Source organism: Pseudophryne corroboree, chromosome 6 (assembly GCF_028390025.1).
Source record: "Pseudophryne corroboree isolate aPseCor3 chromosome 6, aPseCor3.hap2, whole genome shotgun sequence".
NCBI classification, from domain to species: Eukaryota; Metazoa; Chordata; class Amphibia; order Anura; family Myobatrachidae; genus Pseudophryne; species Pseudophryne corroboree.
This window is the reverse complement of record NC_086449.1, coordinates 148686121-148711576: the sequence shown is the minus strand read 5'-3', so window position 1 is coordinate 148711576 and position 25456 is coordinate 148686121. Positions and strand designations below refer to the sequence as shown.

The 25456-nt window shown below is 48.3% G+C and overlaps 1 protein-coding gene across 1 annotated transcript in view; it reads left to right on the top strand.

The window, feature by feature from the left end:
- The window catches only part of FER1L5 (fer-1 like family member 5), a 926196-nt gene that overhangs the window by 594687 nt on the left and 306053 nt on the right, over positions 1-25456 (top strand). The window contains exons 23-24 of the mRNA XM_063929941.1: positions 1011-1203; positions 15855-16001. Of these exons, the coding sequence (XP_063786011.1) occupies positions 1011-1203; positions 15855-16001 (340 nt within the window). The remainder of the gene's footprint in view (positions 1-1010; positions 1204-15854; positions 16002-25456) is intronic.

Here is a 25456-nt window from a genome sequence, read left to right as displayed (position 1 = left end):
TAAAAATAAGAATATATAGTGTTTTTGATTGAAGGAGCAGCTGCAGGTGTGAAGGCTCTACTTTATCTCCTGCCATTCTGGAATGTATACTAGAGAGACCTCAATAATGATTATAGGGTCCTGAATTTGTATTGCGGAGAAAGGGATTTAATATAGATGTGTCCACTTACATCTAGCCTCTTGGCACGTTAAACAGCCCTTCTAGTATAGCTGTGTCTGACAGCGGCTGTATCTGCATATGAAATGCTACGCTACAGTATTTTCCTAGAAAACTGTAACATACCATTAAGGGCCGGTTCTATGCCTTTTTGCGCCCCGGCCGAGAAATAGGGGTGTGGCTTCATACAGGGGGCGTGGTCAGTTACGCCCCCTGTACAGTAGTAGCGCTGCTGAAATGCTGTGCGGTGCGTGATGACGTCATCGTGCACCGCACAGCAAAGGTCCTCTCCACGAAGGGAAACTAGACGCATAGCGTCTAGTTCCCTTCGTGGAGAGGACCTTTGCTGTGTGGTGCGTGATGACATCATCGCACACCGCACAGTAAAAGTCCTCTCCATGAAAGGAAACTAGACGCTACGCGTCTAGTTCCCTTCAGAGCGGGCAGCGGGCAAAGGGGGGCACAGCAGTAGCGGATCTTGCCATGGTGCAGCGCCCTCCGGAAGGCGGCGCCCCGGGCAAAAGTCCTGCTTGCCCGTGGCAAGATCCGCTACTGATACCATTGCATATGCAGATACAGCTGCAGATGCACACAGAATTTAGTCATGCTGCATATCATTGTTGTAATCAAAGTCTGCTTGGGCGTCTTACAGTATTTGCATAGCGATGCATTACAAATAAGATGCTTTTTCGGCAGAAAAAGATGTCCAGTGCTAACAGAGTGGCACGTGAGCTGTCAGCTCACTCACGCCAGACATCTCCCGCTGCATGGCATATTCAAAAGATGTAAGGGGATACATCTCTATTAAGCACAAAAATCCCTTCTCTCAGCTATGTTGTTTTCTAACCCCCAGATGGACATGGTCTGCTCTGGAGAACATCTGTAGCAGCACCACTCTGGACCAACAGCTGAAATCAATTCGCCAGTTATTCTTACAAGACATGATGCACTCCATTGAAGGCCTTTTGAAAAAAAAGGACCCAGGGCTTGAGCTGCTCACTCAGCTGGACGATTGGCTGCAAAGACTGACTGAAATAACCTATGAGGTAAGTTGAGGTATTGCTATAAACTTTAGCATTTTTTTACTTGTTATTTATAACACCAGGAGACACACATGCAAAAAATGCATGTTACATTTTAATTAGGCACCATGTGTAGTGTATGTGTTAGCGTCATTGTTTACTGCTGATTTAACATACTCCTGTATTGTTTGCAATGTAGGTGTCAAACTTGTTTAGATATCCCAGCTGTAGGACTGTCAGTCACACTTGCTGTGTCTCTTGGGGCCATCGGAGACACTATGGTGGGGTGATTGAGTAGCTAATTACTAACTGAATAGTATTTAGGCTGGGACAACACATGGAGAAAGCCACACATGGAGAAAGATATAATTCAGCCAGCCAGCAGAATTACAGTATATTTAGGTGCATGAGAGATATATACCAGGAACTGAAGAGCAGCATACTGTATGACAATCCAGAAAGTTCCTATAGATGTTAAATAATTTAAACTCCTGCTGTATTTTATAAATTGTAGAACACAAGATATAAGCACTATTCAGCTAGTCCAACACACCTGCCTGTTTAAAGGACAAGTGTCACTTCTCCCTCCTCTCTTATCATACAGTAAAGTGGATCATGTGGACCATGAAAGGAGTAGCGGATTCCACTCATCCATTTAGTCAATTTAATGTACACTGGATTTCCACATGCAGGTTATGTCCCCTTCTCCATTTACTTTTTACTCTCTGGAGAATCAATAATTATATAATCATTATAATTATTAAAAAAAATATATAATTACAAGTGTACCATAGTCCATCATACAGATGGAGCCTCCATTATCTTGGCTGGCTGAGGCGTTAGTCGCGATCGGGCATACGCAGTGTGCCTGGGCGCAAGGAGGCACACCTAGTCGTAGGCAGGTGCACAGAGCGCTTGGCGTCACCTTTGAGTGTAATACCTGCGATCACCAGATGTCGCTTTTTAAAATCACCATTGCGCATGCGTCTGGTCTCCATTAAAATACAATACTGAACTACAGCGTAAGAACTACTTTACTGGTGCTTCTCATTACACTACAATATGCTACAGTATGTCATACAGTAAATAACAGTATATACAGTACAGATGCAAATAGTACAACATATACAGAATGCAAACAAATGTGTTACAGGTACAGTATAGTCTATTGATGTTAGGGATATGTGAGCGTCCAAATCCCGTAGTATTAAGTATAATGGGGAGAGATAAATGCTCCTCTCTAAGTTCCTGGATGCCAAATCACCATGCTTAGCATCTCTGTACAGTAGTTTGCATTTGAGTACTAAATAGCACAAACAGCTAGAAACGTACAGCGGCAAGTGTTATCTTTCTAAGTATAATGGGGAGAGATAAAAGCCTCACCCTAAGTTCCTGGATGCCAAACCACCGTGCTTAGCATCTCTGTGCAGTATTTTGCATTTGAGTACTAAATAGCATGAACAGCTTGTAACGTACAGCGGCAAGTGTTATCTTTCTAAGTATATTGGGGAGAGATAAAAGCTCATACCTAAGTTCCTGGATGCCAAATCACTGTGCTTAGCATCTCTACAGTATTTTGCATTTGAGTACTAAATAGCACGAACACCTTGTAACGTACTCTGCTGTAAAGGCTACAGCGGCAAGTGTTATCTTTTTAAGTATAATGGGGAGAGATAAAAGCTCCTCCCTAAGTTCCTGGATGCCAAATCATCATGCTTAGCATCTCTGTACAGTATTTTGTATTTGAGTACTAAATAGCACGAACAGCTTGTAGCATACTCTGCTGTAATGACTAGAAGTGTGCACACTTCTGTTAAATGTGAAGGTATATTACAATAGATTAAAAAAATAAATTAATAAAGTGACTGTCAGAAATAAAAAAAATACACTCGCGCTTTGGGAATCGAACCCGGGACACTCAGCATGGGAGGCTGAAGACTTCACAACTTGCCCACGCCACTTAATGGAAGATATACAAGCTCATGTGTAAAAGCACTGTAAGCAACGATTCATTCCCTTTGGTATATTTTTATGCCATTAAGGGATTTGGATGCTCATATTGCAGAACATGGTATTTAGCCAGCACCACCCTCTATCCCCATCCCACTTCCCCCACTGGGAGCCTGCACAGTTCATATAGTAGACAGGGAGGGTGGTCAGGTTACAATAAATGTACAACACAATATTGCACTGCATGCGAAAATCAGATATAGAACTGCAGTCGCTTTGATAGATGTATAAATGGTACAGTAGCAGTGATCCCTTCTCATAAAGTGCAACACAGATTCTCTAACACCGACGATCTACAGTACTGTGTTGCTCAAACAGTTAGTTGCATCAGAATATGTTAATTTATATTAATGGGTCCTAATTGCTGATGTGTATTTTAGATAGTGGAATAAGTCGTTCCTGCAGATTTACCCTGATTTATGTAAAACCTGTGTGCACACTTCTATTGAATGTGAAGATATATTACAATAGATTAAAAAAAAAAATAATAAAGTGAGTGTAAGAAAAAAAAACACGCTTGCGCTTTTAGGAATCAAACCAGGGACTCTCACCATGGGAGGCTGAAGACTTTACCACTTGCCCATGCCACTGCATGGAAGATATACAAGCTCATATGTAAAAGTACTGTAAGCAGTGATTCCTTCCCATTTGTGTTTGTTTATGCCGTTAAGACACTTGGACGCTCATATTGTACAAAACATACAGTATACTGTACACACTTTAACGTCAATGAACTACATTATTGCTTTCACACATTAGTTGCATCTGCATACACTATATTAATTTTTACTCTATTGCTTTGTCTACGGGACTTGGACGCTCACATTCAGTAAGACGGCAATTGACAAGTGTTTTAATACGTTATTTTTTTTAATTGACCCTCATCGTCTGACCATTGGTCATGTGTACATTAACATTACAGTCGTCACTGACCATTTGCCAGAGCTTGTATTGTAGGTCATTCCACCGCTATTCGCACTAAAATACTGGATTAGTGGAGCATTAGCCACCCAGTGGTGGAGGTGTGTATTGCATGCTGAGTATGTAGTTGTGTCTCAACTCGCCTATCCGTGATTAAACTCAGCAACCTAAGCTATCGCCTAGGTGCGACTAAACTTCCGTTTAGGCGGAAAAACAGCCAAGATATACTTGAAAACTGTGGAATAGGAATCAGCAGATATGGATGTGTAAGGGAATTTAAGGGAGACCTCTGTACTTCCATTTGGAAATGCAACATTCAGAATTAGATTTCCAAATAAAAATAAATATCCTCGAAACATCTGGGTTACAAAGTTTCAGTTACACGAGGGGTGTGCTGTGTTTCCGGATGTACAAAAAGTATTATATTTACAAACAAAGTGAACATTACTTTTTTTTTTATTATTTACCAGAGAAATCTAAGCAATGTTGCATGCACTCAAACCACTTGGTGATGCAGCTGGACTAGTCTGAAGCAGGTATGTCTTCTGCTGCTGGATGTAGGTCTCCACTGCAGCTTCCGGTAACTCAAAACAAATTCCAAGCATTTTGTGCTTGATTTCTGAAAACACAAAGAAGTTGCAGGGGGCCAAGTATGGACTGTACATAAAACGGGCCAGCATATTGCGGCACCAAGTAACCTGAGCCTCCTTCTCTTCTTGAGTCAGCTGATGGGGCACCCAGCATGCAGAAATCTTGCTCAGGCCAACTTTTCATGGGGTATATCAAGCAGATGTCTGTCACCTATTGGGCCACAGTCACCCTGGTATCCACCTCAACTGTGAATCACACGGCAGCAACGTTGTCCTCTGTGATGGCGGACACAGGTTGGCCGCAGCTCTCCCGAGCCAAAATACTGCAAACCCCTCAAACACAGTGGTTTGGGGCGGTGCTTACTCCACCCAAAATGCAGCTCACAATTAGTCAATGCTATTCTGCTGTCGATGACCACTCTTGTAGTTGTTAAAAGTCATGGCTCTCCAGTGGCCTCTGTAGAACTCAGTGACTAATTTGTGAAGGAAGTGGACATGCTGACTTCTTCGGTGTGCAGTGCTGCCTATATACGGTTCAGTGACCTAGCATTTCACAAGAACTTTAGTCTGAGATTACAGTTTACAACCAGTCAGATTGTGTCTACTCTACCTATGCACTGCACATACGGAAACTTATTGCAAACTCCTCATATTAAAGCTATTTTTATTTTATGGCTGATAAGTGCTGCAATATATTTGTAAGGCACTGTTCATAATGATAATATTACAGAAACCTATTACATTAAATAAGGTTTAATATCTATTATATAAAGAGGTTCAGTCTAGCAGCTGCACAGGCCCCTCCCCTCCTTCCCATCACAGCTCTCACTTGCTGCTGGAAGAGAAAATGGGACACAGTAATTTCTTTCGAAATCCCTGTGTCTTTTTTCTCGCACATCCAAAGCAAGTCTAATTTGTCTTAAGGTCGTGACTTCACCCCCTTCCTGAGGACTAATTAAGCAAAGTCAGTTAGCAGGGTCTTCATCCAGCGCCGTGAGTCGGGTCTTCTGCAGGAGCAGTGAGTATGTGAGGTGTGTGAGTGTGTGAGTGTCTGCAATGTGAGTTTGGGTATGAGTGTGTGTCCCCCTCTTCCCCCCTGTAGCCGGCCGCTGGGAGAACTATATCTCCCAGCAGCCCCTGCACCAGCCAGCATCCCCTGGGTCTCCCACCAGCCTACTCCCCAGTGGAAGATGGAGGGGTGACCACCGGGAGCCACATAGACCATCTGAGAGGTGAGTATCATTTTTGCCATAGGGTTTTCAGCGCTGAAACTTCCGGTGACTGGCGCTCTGCCATTACTTATCAACTCCCCAGAGCCAGGAACTGTCATAATACCTGGGACCAACTCTCTTTGACATTGTAGTGTCAAAGAGAACGGATGTCTATAACTGATAAACATAAGTATCTGGTTGTAATTAAAACTTTACTTTTATTGTTCTTTTGAATAAAATATTAGTAAGATTTACAATATTACACATGTTGTAAATAATTGATAACAATCAGCAAAATAGAAATCATAGTTGTGAAAAAGGAAATAGTATTTCTGCAGCAGGGTACATTGGGTTCCATAGGGAAATATTGAGGTGTAGAGCGAGATCTTGATTCAGAGGTACCATCAGGCAAAGCTTTGACTGTCCAAGGATACATTGGGGCCTCCTCTATAACCCCGCCTCCAGGCACTGAGAGCTCAGTTTCGAGTGGTGCCTGCAGGCAGCAGGTCAGCTAACAGGCGGGCTGCACTGGGCAGTCCTGAAAAAAGCTAAGAAGACTTCAAGGGCCGCAGCACTGTTAATTAAGGGTGACATTCAGTGCTGCGTCTCCGTCACCTCCCAAGTGGCGTTGCATACTCCTGCAGCTCTGTTCCCGGGTACTTGCAGTGGAGACGCTCCGGCTTAGGCACACGGTTGCAGGCGCTTTCCTGGTTCGCATGGCTGCTACAAAGGGAGTACCTGCCACTAAATCGCAGTCTAGGGAGACGGACTGCGAGGCTGGCGTGGACACTGTCACCAAGCAGGGACCCCACTATATCTGCCAGGGCATAGGAGTACAGGTTGGGTGTACTAATGCCCCTATTGGTAAGGCTCCGTGGTACCGGCGGTGAGGTCCAGCATAGGGGAGCTGGCGCTTGACCTGTAGCCCCTCCTCGGGCCCAGGGCGCCATCTCCTCGCAGATTTCCCACCCTGGAGCTCCTTCACACTCTCCCTCAGTTCATACTTGCCTACCCTCCCGGAATGGCCGGGAGGCTCCCGAAAAACAGGTGACCCTCCCGGCCCCCCGGAAGAGCAGGCAAGTCTCCCGATATCCGCGGGTCACCCCCTGCCCGCCGCCCACTTAATGAGTAAAGTGGGCGGTCCGGGCAGGCGATGACGCGATTCTTGTTGAATCGCGTCATCGTAACCACGCCCCCTGCTGTATAATGCCGGTAATCGCGGCATTACACAGTGGGGGCGTGGCTTAAATGATGCGGCCCAGAAGCCACGCCCCGTTCCGCCTCTGGCCCGCCTCCATTCCGCCTCTGGTCCGCCCCCTGTCACGTCACCTCACTGCCCGCCCCCCCTGCTGAGCCGACGGGCTGCTCTCTCCCGGAGAGAGCAGCCCAGAAGTCGGCAACTATGCCTCAGTTCCTGACAGACATGCCAGGCGCCATCTTCTGAGCATAGCTGCTACTGGTCTCTGAGATTGCAGGGCAAGGTCTTCCCCTGTAAAACCACCTGTATACAGCGCTGAGACTTTACAGACACTTGAGTACTCTACATGTCTTCATACAGGCAGCGTTAGTTAAGAAAGAGTGTACCTATTACAGAATATATTGTACGAGTATTCCGATATATACCTCTAGTCTAGGACCATGCTGTGTGTACACAGTACTTATCGTTGCACAGATATTTTACTGTGTTACAGTCACGTTCAACCGGGATTTAGTTCACAAGTTTGTGTACTCTTACGCAGGTGTGTACTTTGTCCGCAGGTTGTGTACTCTGTCTGGCTTCATCGTACTGTTAGCCTGATTGTTGCTTTATTACAATGTCTAACAATAAGGGCAGTAAAGCTCTGGAGGCTCCTGTAATGTGCAAGGTATGCGCCAGAGATTTACCTGAGGGGGAAGTATTGTGTGTACTAAATGTCATACACCTCCCAGTTAGCCTGCAGCTCCTGTGACTACTATGGAGCCACCACGGGAAATGTTCACTATCCTCCTGGGGACTCTGCTGGACCGTTTAGACCCCACAAAGTGTCCCTCTCGTAAATCCACCTTGGGCAGAAAATGTATCTAACCAACTGCAGCAGTTAAATCAGTCTTTGGTTAGACAGAAATCTACCTCAGGTCACTCCCATGTTCCTGGGTCCTCTAAGCGGGCCGCTTCTTCCTCACAATCCACTAACCTCTCTGAGGTTTCATCTGAGGAGGAGGGGGAGCATACGGTCCTGTCAGACACTGAATCGTGTGTTATTGAAAAGGATTCTCCCTCACAAGTTGATGTCCCTGCCCTAGTGGTTGCTATTAAGCAGATCCTTCAAATCTCTGAAAATGAGGATTCCACTACAGTGGCCAAGAAAACTGATATGTTTAAACAGCAGAAAGTGGTTAGAACTGTGCTATCCCATTCTGATCATCTTGTGGAAATCAGGCGGGAACCCCAGTCTACCCCAGGTAAGAAATTCCCGCTCCCTAAACGGGCTTTGGCTCGATATCCTCTCCCTGCAGTTATGTAATAAGTGGGAGAATCAGCCGCCGGTGGATTCTCAGTTCACGTCACCCATCTAGTGGTGTCGTCTACTCTGCCTGTCACCACTGTCACCTCACTGAAGGAACCAACAGATAAGCGTGTGGAGGGATGCCTGAAATCTATTTATTCCCTCACAGGGGCCATTCATAGACCTACGATAGCTGCCTCTTGGGCCGCAAAAGGTATTGAAGTGTGGGTTCAGGCGTTAGAGGATGAGCTGCCTGAGGATATTTCTGACAATGCCAGACAGTACCTGTCTCACATATGCACCGCTGCCTATTACATTCAGGAGGCGTCCTCTGATGCGGGGGTACTGGCAGCCAAAGCGTCATCCACGTCTGTCTTGGCTCATCGTATTCTGTGGTTAAGGTTGTGGAAAATGGATTTAAACTCCATGAAGACCTTGGAGGTACTTCCCTTCACTGGGGACATTTTATTTGGAGAGGACCTCAATAAAATAGTGTCTGAATTAGCAGCTGAGAGGTCTGCTTTTCTTCCTCCTACTAATCCTTCTACACAGAAGGTGAAGACTGCCACTTTTCGTTCCTTTCGACCTCAATGGAAAGCCAAGGGTCAGACTTACCCGAGACAATCTCGTGTTCCCAAGCCCAAGATCGAACAGTCCTGGGCAGCCTGGCAGCCTGCTTCAAAACAAAACAAGCCTGCTGCATGATGGGGCGGGCCTTCCCCTGGGGGACCCAAGGTGGGAGGCCGACTTCTACAATTCACCCAGGTCTGGTTAAAGACCACTTCAGACGCTTGGGTACTGGAAGATGTCTCCCACTGGTACGCTGTCTCCTTCAAGAAACGTCCCCCTCACCAGTTCTGCACTACGGTATTCCGTTCAGATCCGTTGAAGGCGCAGGCTCTGCAAACGGTGGTAGGTTCCCTCCTGAGTACAAAAGTGGCTGCCCCAGTGCCTCAGTCCCAGCGTGGCAAAGGCTATTATTCGACTCTGTTTCTAGTGCAGAAACCCAATGGGTCTTTTTTCGGCCTACAGTATACTCAACCTCAACAAGTTTGTGAGGGTAGCCAAGTTTCGTATGGAAACATTGCGCTCAATCGTGCTGGCTATGGAACCCGGCGATTACATGGTATCCCTAGATATACAGGATGCTTATCTGCATATTCCTATTGCCATATTGCATCAGCAGTTCCTGCAGTTTGCTATTGACGACAGTCACTACCAATTCCAGGCTCTGCCATTTGGACTGGCCACAGCTCCTCGAATCTTCACCAAGGTTATGGCCATGATGACGGCGCACCTCCGTCACCAGGGAGTCAGAATCCTGCCGTACCTGGACGACCTGCTGATTCTGGCGAGTTCCCACGAAGTCCTCCTCAGTCATCTACAATTGACGGTAAGTTGCCTAAAAACCCATGGATGGCTGATCAGTTGGAAGAAGTCCTCGCTGGTCCCAGCTCAGAGCATGGTGCACCTAGGGGCGCTTCTGGACACACATAGTCAGAGACTGTTCCTGTCTCCAGACAAGGTCCTGAGAATCCAGGACAGGATAAGACACTTCATCTGTCGCCCCAAAGTGCCCCTGCACTCTGCAATGCAAGTACTGGGACTGATGGTTTCGGCATTCGACATGGTGGCGTATGCTCAATTTCATTCCCACCCTCTGCAATGATTAATTCTTGCCAAGTGGGACGTCCTCAATGGATCAGATTCCAAATGATCTCGTTCACTATGGAAGGTCCGTCTGTCGCTGACCTGGTGGCTCCAGGACCAGCAATTGACCAGGGGCCGTCCCTTCTAGATCCCCAACTGGGTCCTCTTAACGACAGATGCCAGTCTGAGGGGATGGGGAGCGGTGTTGGAGCAACACTCTTTTCAGGGTCGGTGGACCAAGGAAGAATCACTCCTCCCAATAAACATCCTAGAGCTGAGGGCGGTGTTCAGTGCGTTATCACTTGCCCTGCATCTAGTACAGAACAGGCCGGTACAGGTACGGTCGGACAATGCCACGACAGTGGCATACACAAACCATCAAGGCGGCACTCAAAGTCGCATGGCCATGAAGAAAGTGTCAAAAATCCTTTGTTGGGCAGAACGCCATCTGCCTAGTATATCGGCAGTGTTCATTCCGGGTGTCCTGCACTGGGAAGCGGACTACCTCAGTCGCCAGGACGTACACGCCGGAGAGTGGAATCTTCATCCAGATGTCTTTCTACTCCTAGTGGACAGGTGGGGTCTACCGGACATAGACCTCATGGCGTCTTGACACAATCACAAGGTTCCGGTCTTTGGATCAAGGACAAGAGATCATCAAGCAGAATTTGTGGATGCACTGGCAATTCCATGGAACTTTCGGCTGCCTTATGTGTTCCCTCCAGTGTCACTCCTGCCCAGGGTTCTACGGAAGTTCAAACAGGAAGGAGGAATGTTGCTTCTAGTCACTCCAGCTTGGCCAATAATGCATTGGTTCTCAGACCTGCAGGGTCTACCGACGGGGCAACCCCTTCTGCTTCCTCAACAACCAGACCTCCTCGTACCCAGACCTGGCCAGGTGGTTATTCAAACTATGTTGAAAGCCTGCAAACCGGCCTCTGCCCTTATCTATTACAGGGTTTGGAATTCTTGCTTCACCTGGTGTGCTGAGAAGAATTACGATGTCCATAGATTCTGAACTTCCGGAATACTGGCTTTTCTGCAAAGAGGCCTGGACTTAGGTCTTCCTCTGGCCTTCCTGAAGGTTTATATAACTGTCTTGTCGGTTTGGTTTCAGAGAAAAATTGCCTCTATACCTGATGTTCATATGTTCATTCAGGGCATTGTTCGGATTCAGCCTCCCTATTTGTCTGTCGTGCTGAATGCCCTGCAAGAGTCTCCATTTGAACCTCTTGAATCGGTGGACCTTAAATGGCTCACAGCCAAGGTCCTGTTCTTGCTGGCTATTTCCTCTTCAAGATGGGTGTCGTACTTAAGCGCTTTGTCCTGTCGTCCACCCTTTCTCATATTCCATCGGGACCGGGCAGTTCTACAAACTCGCTCAGGTTATCTGCCTAATGTGGTGTCATCTTTCACCTTAACCAAGAGATTGTGGTTCCGGCATTTATCTATTTGGAGTTGTCTCGCAAAGAACATTCTTTGGATGTGGTTAGGGCTGTCCGAATCTATGTGGAGAGGACTGCCTCTATCAGGAGGTCAGATGCCCTTTTTGTGCTGTTTGGTTTTCACAAACATGGCTGGCCTGCGAATAAGCAAACCTTGGCAAAATGGATTAGAATGGTGATTGCACAAGCCTATGTGCAGGCTGGACTCCCAGCTCCTGCTGCAATTAAAGCGCATGCTACTCGGTCTATGGGACCTTTTTGGGCGAGCCGCCGTGGCGCGTCCCCAGAACAATTGTGCAAGGCGGCTACGTGGTCCTCAGTGAACACGTTCATTAGTTTCTATGCCTTTGATACTTCCGCCTCCCAGGATGCTTCCTTTGGACACCGGGTTCTCTTACCCGCTAAGGCGCATCCCCTCCCTTGAGTAACTACTTTAGGACATCCCGATGTTTCCCTGTGGAAACCAATGTACCCTGATGCAGAAAAGAAGAGTTATAGTAGACTTACTATTGTTAACTCTGTTTCTGCGAAGTACATTGGGTTCCACAGGGCACCCACCCGGACGCACCTAGCTTCTTTGGGTTGTATGGCATTAGCCACTGGTACCCTCTCCTGTCATGAGATTGTGGTTCTATGTGACTAAGATCTGCCTTCTCTTTACCTTCTCCTGCATTGGACTGGTTAACGAAACTGAGCTCTCAGTGCCTGGAGGTGGGGTTATGAGGAGGCCCCAATGCATCCTGGGACAGTCAAAGCTTTGCCTGATGGTGCCTCTGGATCAAGATCCCGCTCTACAACCCGATGTTTCCCTGTGGAACCCAATGTACTTTGCATGCCAGGAAAAATGCAGGTGTGGCTGGGCGAACACAGGACGTGTTCGTGACGTTAAAACAGGAACTGAACAGTCTGAAGTGATCGCAAGCGCTGAGTAGGTCTGAAGCTACTCTGAAACGGCACAAAATAATTTTGTAGCTGCTCTGCGATCCTTTCGTTCGCACTTCTGCTAAGCTAAAATACACTCCCAGTGGGAGGCGGTATAGCGTTTGCACCGCCTGCTAAAAACTGCTAGCGAGCTAACAACTCGGAATGACCCCCAATATTGTGTCTTTTGTGCTTTAATATTTATATAATTAGCACCATTTACATTTCAATATAGCAGATGTTCCCATTTAATTATGGGATATTTCTGTTAGTTCTGAGATGTAATATGTTTTGCAAATCCTCGGTTATACCTGTTCCCTAGTATGATTATATAATACACATCCTAAAAACAGAAGTTGTTTTTTTTTAAATAAATTAGAAATTTAGCTGCTTATATGACTTCACAAACCCAGGTTATCTCACTATCATATTTGTATGCCCCAGCATAGGTCACAATCATATCCATATGCCCTACCATATATCACAATCAGATATCTATGTCCCAGTGAATCACACAACCATATACAAGGTGGTACCCAAAAGAAACAGGAATCATTTTCTTGAGGGCGGGGCGCTTGTAGTACAGGCTTCCGAGACTACGTGAATGTTTGCGGAACCCTTCTGAGTCAGTATCCCGCTGACATTGCGGGGGAAGGTAGCGTTTGACTGCAGTGATTTTTTCCCCCTGAGTTATTCACTCTTTCGTCATCAACGAAGAGGAGTTTAAAAAATGTTTTGAGCAATGGAAATAACATTTGGACAAATGTATTGATTGAAGTGGAGAGTACTTTGATGCTGACTGAAGTTTCAAAATATACAAATAACTAATTAATTAAAAAAAATCATTAATTCCTTTGGGTACCCCTATATCTATATATATATATATATATATATATATATACAAACTTCAAATTGTCCTTATTTATTACAGCCACAGCTCTCTGTTTCACAGTCTTCATACACTCATATCATACTTGCCAACATTATGGCTGCCTCCACCGGCAGGAGACAGCAAGGATGGCAAAGTGGGGGGCGTGGCCGTGGCTTGAGGGGGCGCGACATGGCACAGTGACACTGAATGGGGGCGGTCTGGGGAGAGGCAGCAGAATCACGTCATTGCGGCCCCGCAAGGGGACGGGGCCATGATGACGTGATTCAGCGCGAATTGCGTCGTCGGACCCCTCGCCGGAGAGCGCCTACTGCAGGGGACTTCTGAAGACTCGGGTTGGGGGGGTCCAATCCAGCGCCACTCGATTTTCGGGAGCCTCCCGGCCATTCCTGGAGAGTAGGCAAGTATGAACCATATGCAGTCACCGAATAAATCATTTACTGTAGTCATACATAGCACACTGTATTCCTTATAATCCATACTGTGTATCACATACACCTTGGTATCACAGTCTCAGTCATCACTGTCCCCATACCATCCATTCATCACATCAACCTCAACTTCAGCATCACAGGTACTCAGTAGCAACAATATCCCAGCATTAGTACTCCGCTCCCATAACATTCACTACTGAATGATTGTAATCTATTACTTCTATTAATATCAATTAGCACAGAGGCGGAACTACCGGCAGGGCAAGCAGTGCGTTGCACTGGGGCCCGCCTCTGTCCAGGGGCCCAAGCATGTAATGAGTCAAACTGACTCATTACATGCCGCTGTGCGCTGCAGGCAACCGCTGCCCGCAGCGCACAGCCGCCCACAGAGGAGAAGAGCAGCGGCACGGACGGGGGAAGGAGGAGGACGGAGGGGAAGGAGGGAGCCGCAGCAGCGCTTTGTTACTGGTGGAGGCGCTGCTGCTGCTGCCCCTCTGCTTCACTATAGGCTGTCTTCCGAGAACAGCCTATAGTGAAGCAGGGGGGCAGCAGCAGCAGCACCTCCACCAATAACACAGCGCTGCTGCGGCTCCCTCCTCCACCTCGTCTACTGCCCGGGAATCGTCAAGCTGCACGAGGAGCCTGAGCCAGCGGAGAGGGTAAGTATGATTCTACTTTCTTTCTTTCTCTTTATTTCTTTCTGTCTCTTTCTTTCTTTCTTTCTTTCTTTCTTTCTTTCTTTCTTTCTGTCTCTTTCTTTCTTTATTTGTTGGGACTGCCTGCCGCTATGTGTAAAAATCGGGGACTGCCTACCGCAATGTGTAAAAAGGGTGGACTGCCTGCCGCTATGTGTAAAAATGGGGGACTGCCTGCCGCAATGTGTAAAAAGTGGGGACTGCCTGCCGCAATGTGTAAAGATGGGGAATCTGCCTGCCGCAATGTGTAAAAATGGGGAATCTGCCTGCCGCTATGTGTAAAAAGGGAGAATCTGCCTGCCATAATGTATAAAAATGGGGAATCTGCCTGCCGCAATGTGTAAAAACGGGGGACTGCCTGCCGCAACGTGTAAAAAGGGGGAATCTGCCAGCCGTAAAGTGTAATAAGGGCACGCTGTCTGCCGTAATGTGTAACAAGGGCACGCTGTCTGCCGTAATGTGTAACAAGGGCACGTTGTCTGCCGTAATGTGTAACAAGGGCACGCTGTCTGCCGCTATGTGTAAAAAGTGTACGTTGTCTGCCGTTATGTGTAAAAAGTGTACGCTGTCTGCCGTAATGTGTAAAAAGGGGACGCTGTCTGCCGTAATGTGTAAAAAGGGGGACGCTGTCTGCCGTTATGTGTAAAAAGTGTACGCTGTCTGCCGCTATGTTTAACAAGGGCACGCTGTCTGCCGTTATGTGTAAAAAGTGTACGCTGTCTGCCGTAATGTGTAAAAAGTGCACGCTGTCTGCCGCTATGTGTAACAAGGGCACGCTGTCTGCCGTTATGTGTAAAAAGGGGACGCTGTCTGCCGTAATGTATAAAAAGGGGACGCTGTCTGCCGTAATGTGTAAAAAGAGGAATCTGTTTGCTGTAAGGTGTAAAAGGGTCTCTACCTGGTGTAGTGGTGCTACTGTGCGGCGTAATTTGAAGAATGGAGACTACTGTGCACCGTTTTAGGAATTGGTATTATTTTGTGGCCACACCCCTTCCCCGCGAAGCCACGCCACTATGTATTTTTGCGCGCGCCTACGGCGCGCACTGCCCCTGTTTTGCATGCAGGGGTGGGGCTCCGATGCCGTTTCTTGCACACAGTGCTAAAATGTCTAGTTACGGCACTGTTGCTAGGTATCCATTTCTCTGGCAGGTCCCCCTCACCAGATCCTCTCAAGGGGTGAGGGGGTGGACTTGGATGGGATGGGGGGGGGGGGGTGGGGGGGCCCAAAGCATTTTGTCGCACCTGGGTCCACCGCTTGCTAGTTCCGCCACTGAATTAGCATATTAATCCACAGTTCCTTAGTGCATTACAATCATTGTCCCCATATAGCGGGTTTGCTCATCACGTGGGTCAAGTGATCATAATGTGTTTATATACAAATATATTGTCTGAACATTGTCTTTGCCAATGTTTTTCTCTGCAGCCTCAGATCAGCCTGCCAGATGTGATAATATGGATGCTATACCAAGACAGACGTGTAGCTTATGCACAAGTGTGCCCAGCTGACATACTGTATGGAAAAACAGGCATGGGTATTCACTGTGGACGTTTACAAACCATTGCCTTGAAGGTTGGACACTTTTACGTACAAACAACTTGCATTATTTCCTTCATGCTGTCTATATATATTTCTCTAGCATCCATAAGGGATATTGGGGTAAAACCAGTACGATGGGTATAGACGGGGTCCAAAGGAGACAGTGCACTTTAAATTTCTTCAACTGAATGTGCTGGCTCCTCCCCTCTATGCCCCCTCCCACAGGCAGTTTAGAAAAAAGTGCCCTCAGGAGAGGGCAACAGCATACCTGCACCATGGGAGTTAGGGGAAGGGACGGTCACCGGCTTTTCGAGGTGCAGAGCCGCTTCCCCGCTGCAGGCCCACCGTCCCAAGGGGTTGTTGTTCAGCGGGGCACTGCGTCTTGGCTGTAACAGCTGCAGCACGCCGCACACCCCAAACGCTGCCTGAAGGTAACATCGGTGGTGAGCAGTGGTGCAAGTAGAAAAAATGTCTTATGGGTACTGTGTGCGCGCGCCTTCGGCGCGCGTGCGAAAAATGGGTGTGGCCAAATGCCACATGGGGCGTGGCCAATGAAAATGGGGGCGTGATACACATATGGGGGAGGGGCAGATACACGTATGACCCCAATAGTGCCAGATACACGTTGCCCCACAGTGCCAGATATACATTGCCCCACAGTGCCAGATACACATTGCCCCACAGTGCCAGATACAGAAATGCCCCCAGAGTGCCAGATATACATTGCCTCGCAGTGTCAGATACACGTTGCCCCACAGTGCCAGATATACATTGCCCCACAGTGCCAGATACACAAATGCTCCCACTGTGTAAGATATACATTGCCCCCCGTGCCAGATACAGAAATGCCCCTACAGTGCCAGATATGCCCCCAGTGCCAGATATCCCCCAGTGCCAGGTATACATGCCCCCCCAGTGCCAGATATCCCCCAGTGCCAGGTATACATGCCCCCCTGTGCCAGATATCCCCCAGTGCCAGGTATACATGCCCCCCTGTGCCAGATATCCCCCAGTGCCAGGTATATATGCCCCCCAGTGCCAGATATCCCCCAGTGCCAGGTATATATGCCCCCCAGTGCCAGATATCCCCCAGTGCCAGATAGAAATGCCCCCCCAGTGCCAGATATCCCCCAGTGCCAGATAGAAATGCCCCACCAGTGCCAGATATCCCCCAGTGCCAGGTATAACATGCCCCCCCCCCTTCCCTGCTCACCGCTGCCGTCCTGTGTGAGGGAAGGAGAGCGCAGCCTGTGCCTCTCCTTCCCCTCAGTCTCCGGCGGGTGTCTCACAGTTTAATTCAGCGCCGATCCGTGAGCCAATCAGAGCTCGCACCGCGAGCTCTGATTGGCTCACGGATCGGCGCTGAATTAAACTATGACACCCGCCGGAGACTGAGGGGAAGGAGAGGCACAGGCTGCGCTCTCCTTCCCTCACATCAGCGGCGGTGCGAGGAGCGGCGGCCCGTCGGTGTGGGTACGGCGTACCCACGGCTAAATTCTTACGGGTACGCCGTACCCACCCGTACCCGCCCACTTGCACCACTGGTGGTGAGTACAAAATGGTGGCCCCGCTAGGGGAATCCCCCAGTTCAAAGTGCGGCTGACCACGGGCGCAGCGTACAGGACACTCCTGGGGGAGTCCCGCTAAGATCCACCTTGTAGAACTGGCACAAAGGGCTTGACTAGCACTTGTGTGATGTTTTAAGCTATATAGGAGACTTTGCCAGTATACATATTCATTATAGCTCCGGCGCCATTAGAGGGGGCGGAGCTAACTCAGAGCGGGACCTGAGGCTTTTGGCGCCTTCCTCTGCTTACTGCAGCCATATACAGCACACACAGCGCTTCCTGCCTCACAAGACACGCTGGAAAACTGGTACAGGGTGTAGCAAAGGGGGAAAGCCGCTTGTGTACTCTGTACTTGGTAGGACAAAAATTGTTAGTGTTTAATGTGTTTTAGAAAGCTGACAGCTTCACTGCAGCTCAGGGTGTGCTGGTGTCCTCTCTCTCTCTCTGTCTCCCCTCACATACAGTAGGGCAGGCTTGCATTATAACTGTCTGTGTGTATGTGTATGTTATTGTGCTTACTGCAGAGACATGCAGTTATGGCAGGCAGTGCCTTCCCTGTCATTAATAAGTAAAATAATGCAAAGAAGATACTTATGACACGTATTCTGTGTCATAAGTATCTGCTTTAGCCTTTACATTATTTTAATAATTTTTACTTTTTAAAAAACGGCCTTTAATGTGCTTCGGAGGCACCTTTGCCAGTTCCTCCCGCTATTAATGTGAAATGGCCGGAAGCGGGGGGCGGGGCTAAGCATTGGGCAGTCAAAGACCATTAAATAATCAGCTGAAGCGGCACTTACTACAAGTGCCTCTTTGACAGGGGCGTGCTTTCAGCCTATATGACACCTCATACATACCTCCCAACTGTCCCGATTTTCGCGGGACAGTCTTGTTTTTTGGGGACTGTCCCGCTGTCCCACCCGCGGGCCGCAGTGTCCCGCGGTGGGGGGGTCAGTTGGGAGGCTCTGTCAATCGCTGCTCTGCTTAGCAGAGCAGCGGTGAATAGACGCTGTGCGCATGCGCACAGCGTCTATTCAGTGGAGTCAGAGGGAGAGGGAGCATGCCAGCGGCTCACAGAGCGCTGGGCATGCCCCCTCAGTGACGAAAACGGGGGCGTGGCTCGCGATTGTGGGTCCTCTGCGAAGCCACACCCCCTTTTCACAGGCCACGCCCCTTTTCGGGAGCACACGCCTATTCGCTCCCCGCCCTCCTATCCCCCAATAATGCATTGCAGTCCGGCCAGAGGTGAAGGAGGAGCTGAGATACCCTTTCCTCTCGGCAGTTGGCTCCCATTAATCAGGCTACCAGCGGCTCCCTGACCGGCCCCAGTGCAACCCTGTACAGAGGAGAGGACAAGCAGCGCGCACCGCACAAGACCCCCCCTCCCCCGCATGGCGCACGGACCGCAGACGGAGGTAGGAAGACCTAGAGAGGACGAGCAGCGCGCACCCCCCCCCCCCCCTCCCTTCCCCGCACGGCGCACGGACTCCTCGTCTGCTGGTGTAAGGCAGCTGGAGCAGAGGAGAGCTGCTTGTGAGTAGGAGGGAGAGACGGCGGCCGGGACCGGGAGCTACAGGAAGCAGGTGAGGTGACATTCATGTTTAACTGCCAACTCCTTCCCAGCACTGCTCCCATCCTGCCACCCTCCCACTCAGCGCCATTGCTCTCATCCTGCCCCCCCTGCTCTGCACCAATACTCCCATCCTGCCCCCCCCCCCCGGTCAGCACCACTGCTCCCAACCTGCCCCCCGCTCTACACCAATGCTCCCAACCTGCCCCCCCCCGCTCAGCACCACTACTCCCATCCTGCCCCCCTTGCTATGCACCACTACTCCCAACCTGCCCCCTGCTCTGCACCACTATTCCCATTCGCCCCCCCCCCCCCGCTCAGCACCACTGCTCCCATCCTACCCCCCCGCACTGCACCAATACTCTCATCCTGCACCCCCTGCTCTACACCACTGCTCCCAACCTGCCCTCCTTGCTATGCACCACTACTCCCATCCTGCCCTCCTGCTCTGCACCACTACTCCCATTCTGCCCCCCCCCCCCCCCCGCTCAGCACCACTGCTCCCATACTGTGCTGTGGGGCCGACGCGATATGTCTGTGAACGACGGAGTTCACACAGACATATCGCCCGTACACACTGGCCGACGGACCCGCGATATATCGGCCACTGAAGAGAACGGCCGATATATCGGCCAGTGTGTACCCACCTTAATGATTCTGTTTCCTGTGAACTATGCAGTCAATCTTCACAAATAAGTGAAGGGGCTGGGGGAGAGGGTCCAGAGCCCCACTGGTTAGGGTCTCTTAAGACTATGATGTCAGATATATCTTCCCAGCTCACTGCTAATGTGCAGAAGACTCAGCTACTACAACAACTGTTGCAGATTTAGCTGCTAGGCCTACTCAAACACCCTGTACCAGTGATCCAGCGTGTGACAGACTGGAGGAGCTGTGTGAGGCTGCTGCTGCTGCTTATGCAGAGGAAGATGCCAAAATGCCGCTGAGCTGCTCTGATATAGCTCCGCCACCCGTAATGGCGCCGGAGCTACTGTACATATTTATACTGGCTATCTCTCCTAAATGCGCTGTAGTTTCACATAAATGTTAAGTACAGCAAATATCAGCCAGTGTCACGCAGGGGCTACAGCGGGTCCCCCCAGGAGGGACCCGTATGCCTCACCCACGCTTTTGCCGCACCATGAACCGGGGGACCCCCCCTAGCAGGATCCACTGTGTTAGGGGAGTGCTGTCAGGAATCTGCATTCTCCGTCGCATCACTACTGTGGAACTACAGGTTCCAGCAATTCAGTTCTGTTCCAGTTCTAGTTCCAGGTTCCAGTCTTCAATCCTTTGTTTCCAGCAGTCTCCTATTTCTGGCATCTCCAAGTCATCTCCCTGTTCCAGTGTTCCTGTGGAACTACAAACTCCAGCCACAGCCAGCCACAATCCACCAGCAGTAAGAGACTCTCCTCAGGTGTTTTATCATTATCTACCTGTGCACTCATTATCAGTTACCATCTGTGCATCTCAGCAGTTAACATCTATTTGCTTAGAGACTGTCTCCTGCTTAAGCCCGTTAGGCTATCTGGACTTGTGCTTCATAGAGACTATACAGTTATCAGAGTTCTGTTTTTCCAAAGTTATTTCATCCTGAGTTATACTGAGACTGTGTGCTTTTTACAATTACCGGAGTTCTGTTTGTTTCAATCATAGTTACCAGTGACTTTTGAATATTTATTTCCTGTTATTTCTGCAATTGCATTCCACTGCACCTGTTATTCAATTGCTTTGTGATCCCTGTGACATAATAAATATCAGCGCCTATGCGCAGGACTATTCTTCGGTCTCCTCGTGTATTACGTCACACCAACACTGACCCACTAGCGCCCCCGCCGGGGACAGACAAAATCAGAATCCTGACAGTTTGTCCAAGGCCCATGGACCCGGACGGTGGTCAGAGTGTGGAGTCAGGGTCACTCCAAAGTTTGGTGTCTACAGCCCAAGGAGGGGCGTCTGTGTCTACAGCCCAAGGAGGGGTATCCAATGTTCAAGCTCTAGTAGGGGCATATGAGTCTTCTCAAAAAGGAGTTTCTAATCTGTCAACCCCAGGAGGGGTGCTGGAGAAAACAACCCTGAGAGAGGTGTCTGATTCGTCAACCCCAGGAGGGGTCACCGAAATTTCAGCCCCAAGGGAAGTATCCAGAGCCAAGTTCCCAGATGGAAATTTTTGTGCTACAGATGCAGTTATGAACTCCTGTTTGCCGTCTTCAGAGAGCACCACCCTGTTGGCATCCAGCATGGACCAGATCCAGGATATTCTAACTGAACACTCGGATACCACTCATTCCGGTTCTAACCGGATTCTGACTCCATCAGTTCCAGCTGATTCAACTGTCTCCAGACTCAATCCGGTCCCATCCATCTGTCTGGATCAGCCTCCTTCGGTTCCAGACGATTCCAGTAAGCCTCCTCCGGTTGCAGCCGGTTCAAGCTCTTCCGGACCCAATCCGGTCCCATTCGTCTGTCCGGATCAGCCTCCTTCGGTTCCAGACGATTCCAGTAAGCCTCCTTCGGTTCCAACCGATTCCAGTAAGACTCCACCGGTTCCAGCCGGTTTAAGCTCTTCCAGACCCAATCCGGTTCCATCCGTCAGTCCGGATCAGCCTCCTTCGAATCCAGCCGATTCCAGTAAGACTCCACTGGTTCCAGCCAGCCTGAGTGGCTCCAATGATGGGCTACCTCCTTCGGTTCCAGCCGATTCCAGCATCTTCGGATCAAATCCGGTCCTATCCGTCAGTCCGAAGACTCCTCCGGTTCCAGCCGGTTCAAGCTTTTCCGGACCCAATCCGGTTCCATCCGTCAGTCCGGATCAGCCTCCTTCGGTTCCAGCCGATTCCAGTAAGTCTCCTTTGGTTCCAGCCGATTCCAGTAAGATTCCACTGGTTCCAGCCAGCCTGAGTGGCTCCAATGATGGGCTACCTCCTTCGGTTCCAGCCGATTCCAGTAAATTCTGTCTCAAATGACCATGAATGGTCAAGTTGTTCTGATGACAAAAGTCTTTCTTCTGAAGATGAAAGTTGGGAAGACTTTTGAGGACCTCTGCTTTTGTGTATTCCTAAATTATTTTTCAAGGATCCTCCAAGTTCCAGCGTGGGTGTTCGGTGCCCACCCATAAAAGGGGGGTTACTGTCAGGAATCTGCATTCTCCGTCGCATCACTACTGTGGAACTACAGGTTCCAGCAGTTCAGTTCTGTTCCAGTTTCCAGTTCCAGGTTCCAGTCTTCAATCCTTTGTTTCCAGCAGTCTCCTATTTCTGGCATCTCCAAGTCATCTCCCTGTTCCAGTGTTCCTGTGGAACTACAAACTCCAGCCACAGCCAGCCACAATCCACCAGCAGTAAGAGACTCTCCTCAGGTGTTTTATCATTATCTACCTGTGCACTCATTATCAGTTACCATCTGTGCATCTCAGCAGTTAACATCTATTTGCTTAGAGACTGTCTCCTGCTTAAGCCCGTTAGGCTATCTGGACTTGTGCTTCATAGAGACTATACAGTTATCAGAGTTCTGTTTTTCCAAAGTTATTTCATCCTGAGTTATACTGAGACTGTGTGCTTTTTACAATTACCGGAGTTCTGTTTGTTTCAATCATAGTTACCAGTGACTTTTGAATATTTATTTCCTGTTATTTCTGCAATTGCATTCCACTGCACCTGTTATTCAATTGCTTTGTGATCCCTGTGACATAATAAATATCAGCACCTATGCGCAGGACTATTCTTCGGTCTCCTCGTGTATTACATCACACCAACACTGACCCACTAGCGCCCCCGCCGGGGACAGACAAAATCAGAATCATGACAAGTGCGGCATGCTGCGACTGCAACAGCTAAGGGGCAGTGCACTGCTGAATAAACAGCCCCTCAGGATGGTGGTCCTGCAGCGGGGAAGCGGCTCTACACCTCATGAGGGCGGTGACCGCCCCCCCTCCCTAACTCCCATGGCGCAGGTATGCTGTTGCCCAAGCAGCATACCGAAAATAATAAAGTTTTAAAAGAGACTGAAGGAAACTCTCTGGAGCTCAGAGTGTGCATCCTCTCCTGAGGGCACTTTTTTCTAAACTGCCTGTGGGATGGGGCATAGAGGGTAGGAGCCAGCACACCCAGTGGAAGAAATTTAAAGTGCACTCACTCCGTTGAACCCCGTCTATACCCATCGTACTAATGTGTCCCCAACAGTGGTGGACTGGGGCATGGAGGGCCCACCGGGGGTATGCAGTGATAGGGGCCCATCTTAGGGGTGTGGTCAACCTATAAAAAGGGGTGTGACCAACCCCCACAGAGGCTTGAAATACACAATAGACTTGTGCAGTGTAATGCAAGTTGCAACGTATCATACCATGTATAATACAAGTGCACAGTCTGGAACCTGATCCCTAGAGGAAGGAGTGGGCCCCCAGGCAGTGGGGCCCACCGGTGGTTTCCCCTGTACCCCTGTGGGCCAGTCTGACCGTGGTCCCCAATATCCCTTATGGATGCTAGAGAAAATATGAACACTTTTTTAAGAAAAGACCATTGTGCACGTTTGCAGTATATGCTATCTGTGTGCTGATCTGTACAGAAAAAAAATCAAATCAAATAAATGTACCTGCATATAGACAAAAACTGGTGAGATGGTGCCAGGAGTGACTTTCCTCTTCTTCTGCAGACACAGTAGAGTTGTACAAATCAGGACACTAGAATGCTCTCTGTAAATGAATCTTAAATATACTGTACACTTTCTTTGGAGATAGCACCAAAAACTTATTCTAATCTGGAGGTGCTATCAGAGAAAAGGGACATCAATTACAAATGGAAGCTCATTATACTGTACAAACACTCCTGAACTTGTAATGCTGGGCGTCTTTACGAATAGGAGCCCGACATAGCAAATCAATTATTTCTCCATTAGGGCGCCCATTAGATTTCACGCACCATGCTAAATGGCTAAACCTGTCAAAAGAAGTGGTTAGGCCGCCAAAGGAATTAGCACATACTTCTTCTCGCACCTCAGGAGGCTGTGAGAAGAAATGTCACCCCTGTGGCTAACCTGCATCTAAACAGCAGTACAATTGATTTACTCTCTTTTGCACGCAATAGTGGTAGCTGCTGGGAAAAACATTTGAATCGCCTCTCATATAACTTAAAATTGGACGTAATTTGTACTCTATCAGCAAACTTTATTTATTACGAAATCACATATTTTATAAGTACCCATTGCAATATATTAAAAATTGAAGTGGGAAGAATATTGAATGTGTAAAGGCTTTTTCTGATAGATTACAATCATAATCCCCATATTGTTATATCTGATAGCTTCGTGGAGCTAAATTTTAGCAATTTATAATCAGTCCTTAAATCACTAATATTTAATATTTCAAGAATAGTGAATGATAATTGCTTATAGTTGAATGGCACATATTGGCCTGATTCAGATGTGGTTAGAGTTGCTATCACTGCTGTTTCCTGCTGCCTCCTGTACCGATAGTTGGTACTTTGCGATGCTCAGCACATCTCCAACCACATCTGAATAACCGCCATTAAGCGTGATTCTGAGTTTCATGCACTGCCAATGGAGCAATTTATAACTTCTTTGCATGTGTTTAAGTCGCACTGCGCATGCACTCAGAAAGAGTGCGCAGAATCTGAGGTTCATGGTAGACGCACAGTCATAGAAATGTCTTGAAAATGTATTGGCTGTTTCTGGGCGGTGACAGAGAGGTGGCTTAGCACTGCAGACGCACGAAGATGGCTTGTCTTATGGCATTATGGGATTGTTGCAGGCGTATCGGTGAAAGTGGTTGTGTAAACACTGGCTTAACCACTCACATAGGAAGCCATATTCAGATGGAGAAACTGCAACTGCCAAGGGACAGGTATCAGTTTCCATGGTGCCACTGATGGTGGTGTCCAGGGGCTGACAGTATGATCTCAGTCCTTGCACATTCATTCGTAAGCATGGCTGTACACCAGAGAAGGGCTTTGTAGCAACATTTGAATAAAGTCACAGGAATGCCACCTGCTAAAGACGCATTACTGGTAGCAACACTTATAGGGGGAGATATCTAATAGGGAAAAAAGCAGACACCCAACCGACTTTTCAAACATTTGAATCTCCCCCATAGTGTATAATGAATGTTATCTTTTCATAGTACTGATTCTAAACCATTGATCTCTCAAATTCATGTAGTTAAAAATCCCTAACAGTAGTTATTGTCTATTATATGTTTTTCATGAGTTTATAAAGCTCTTTATTCTGAATTTATAAGTGTTATAAACTATTTCATGTTATATTCCTGTTTCATATTATGACAGAAATGTAATACCCAGGAAAACTCCTATAGTACCAAAATGTAACCTATAGTTTTAGGA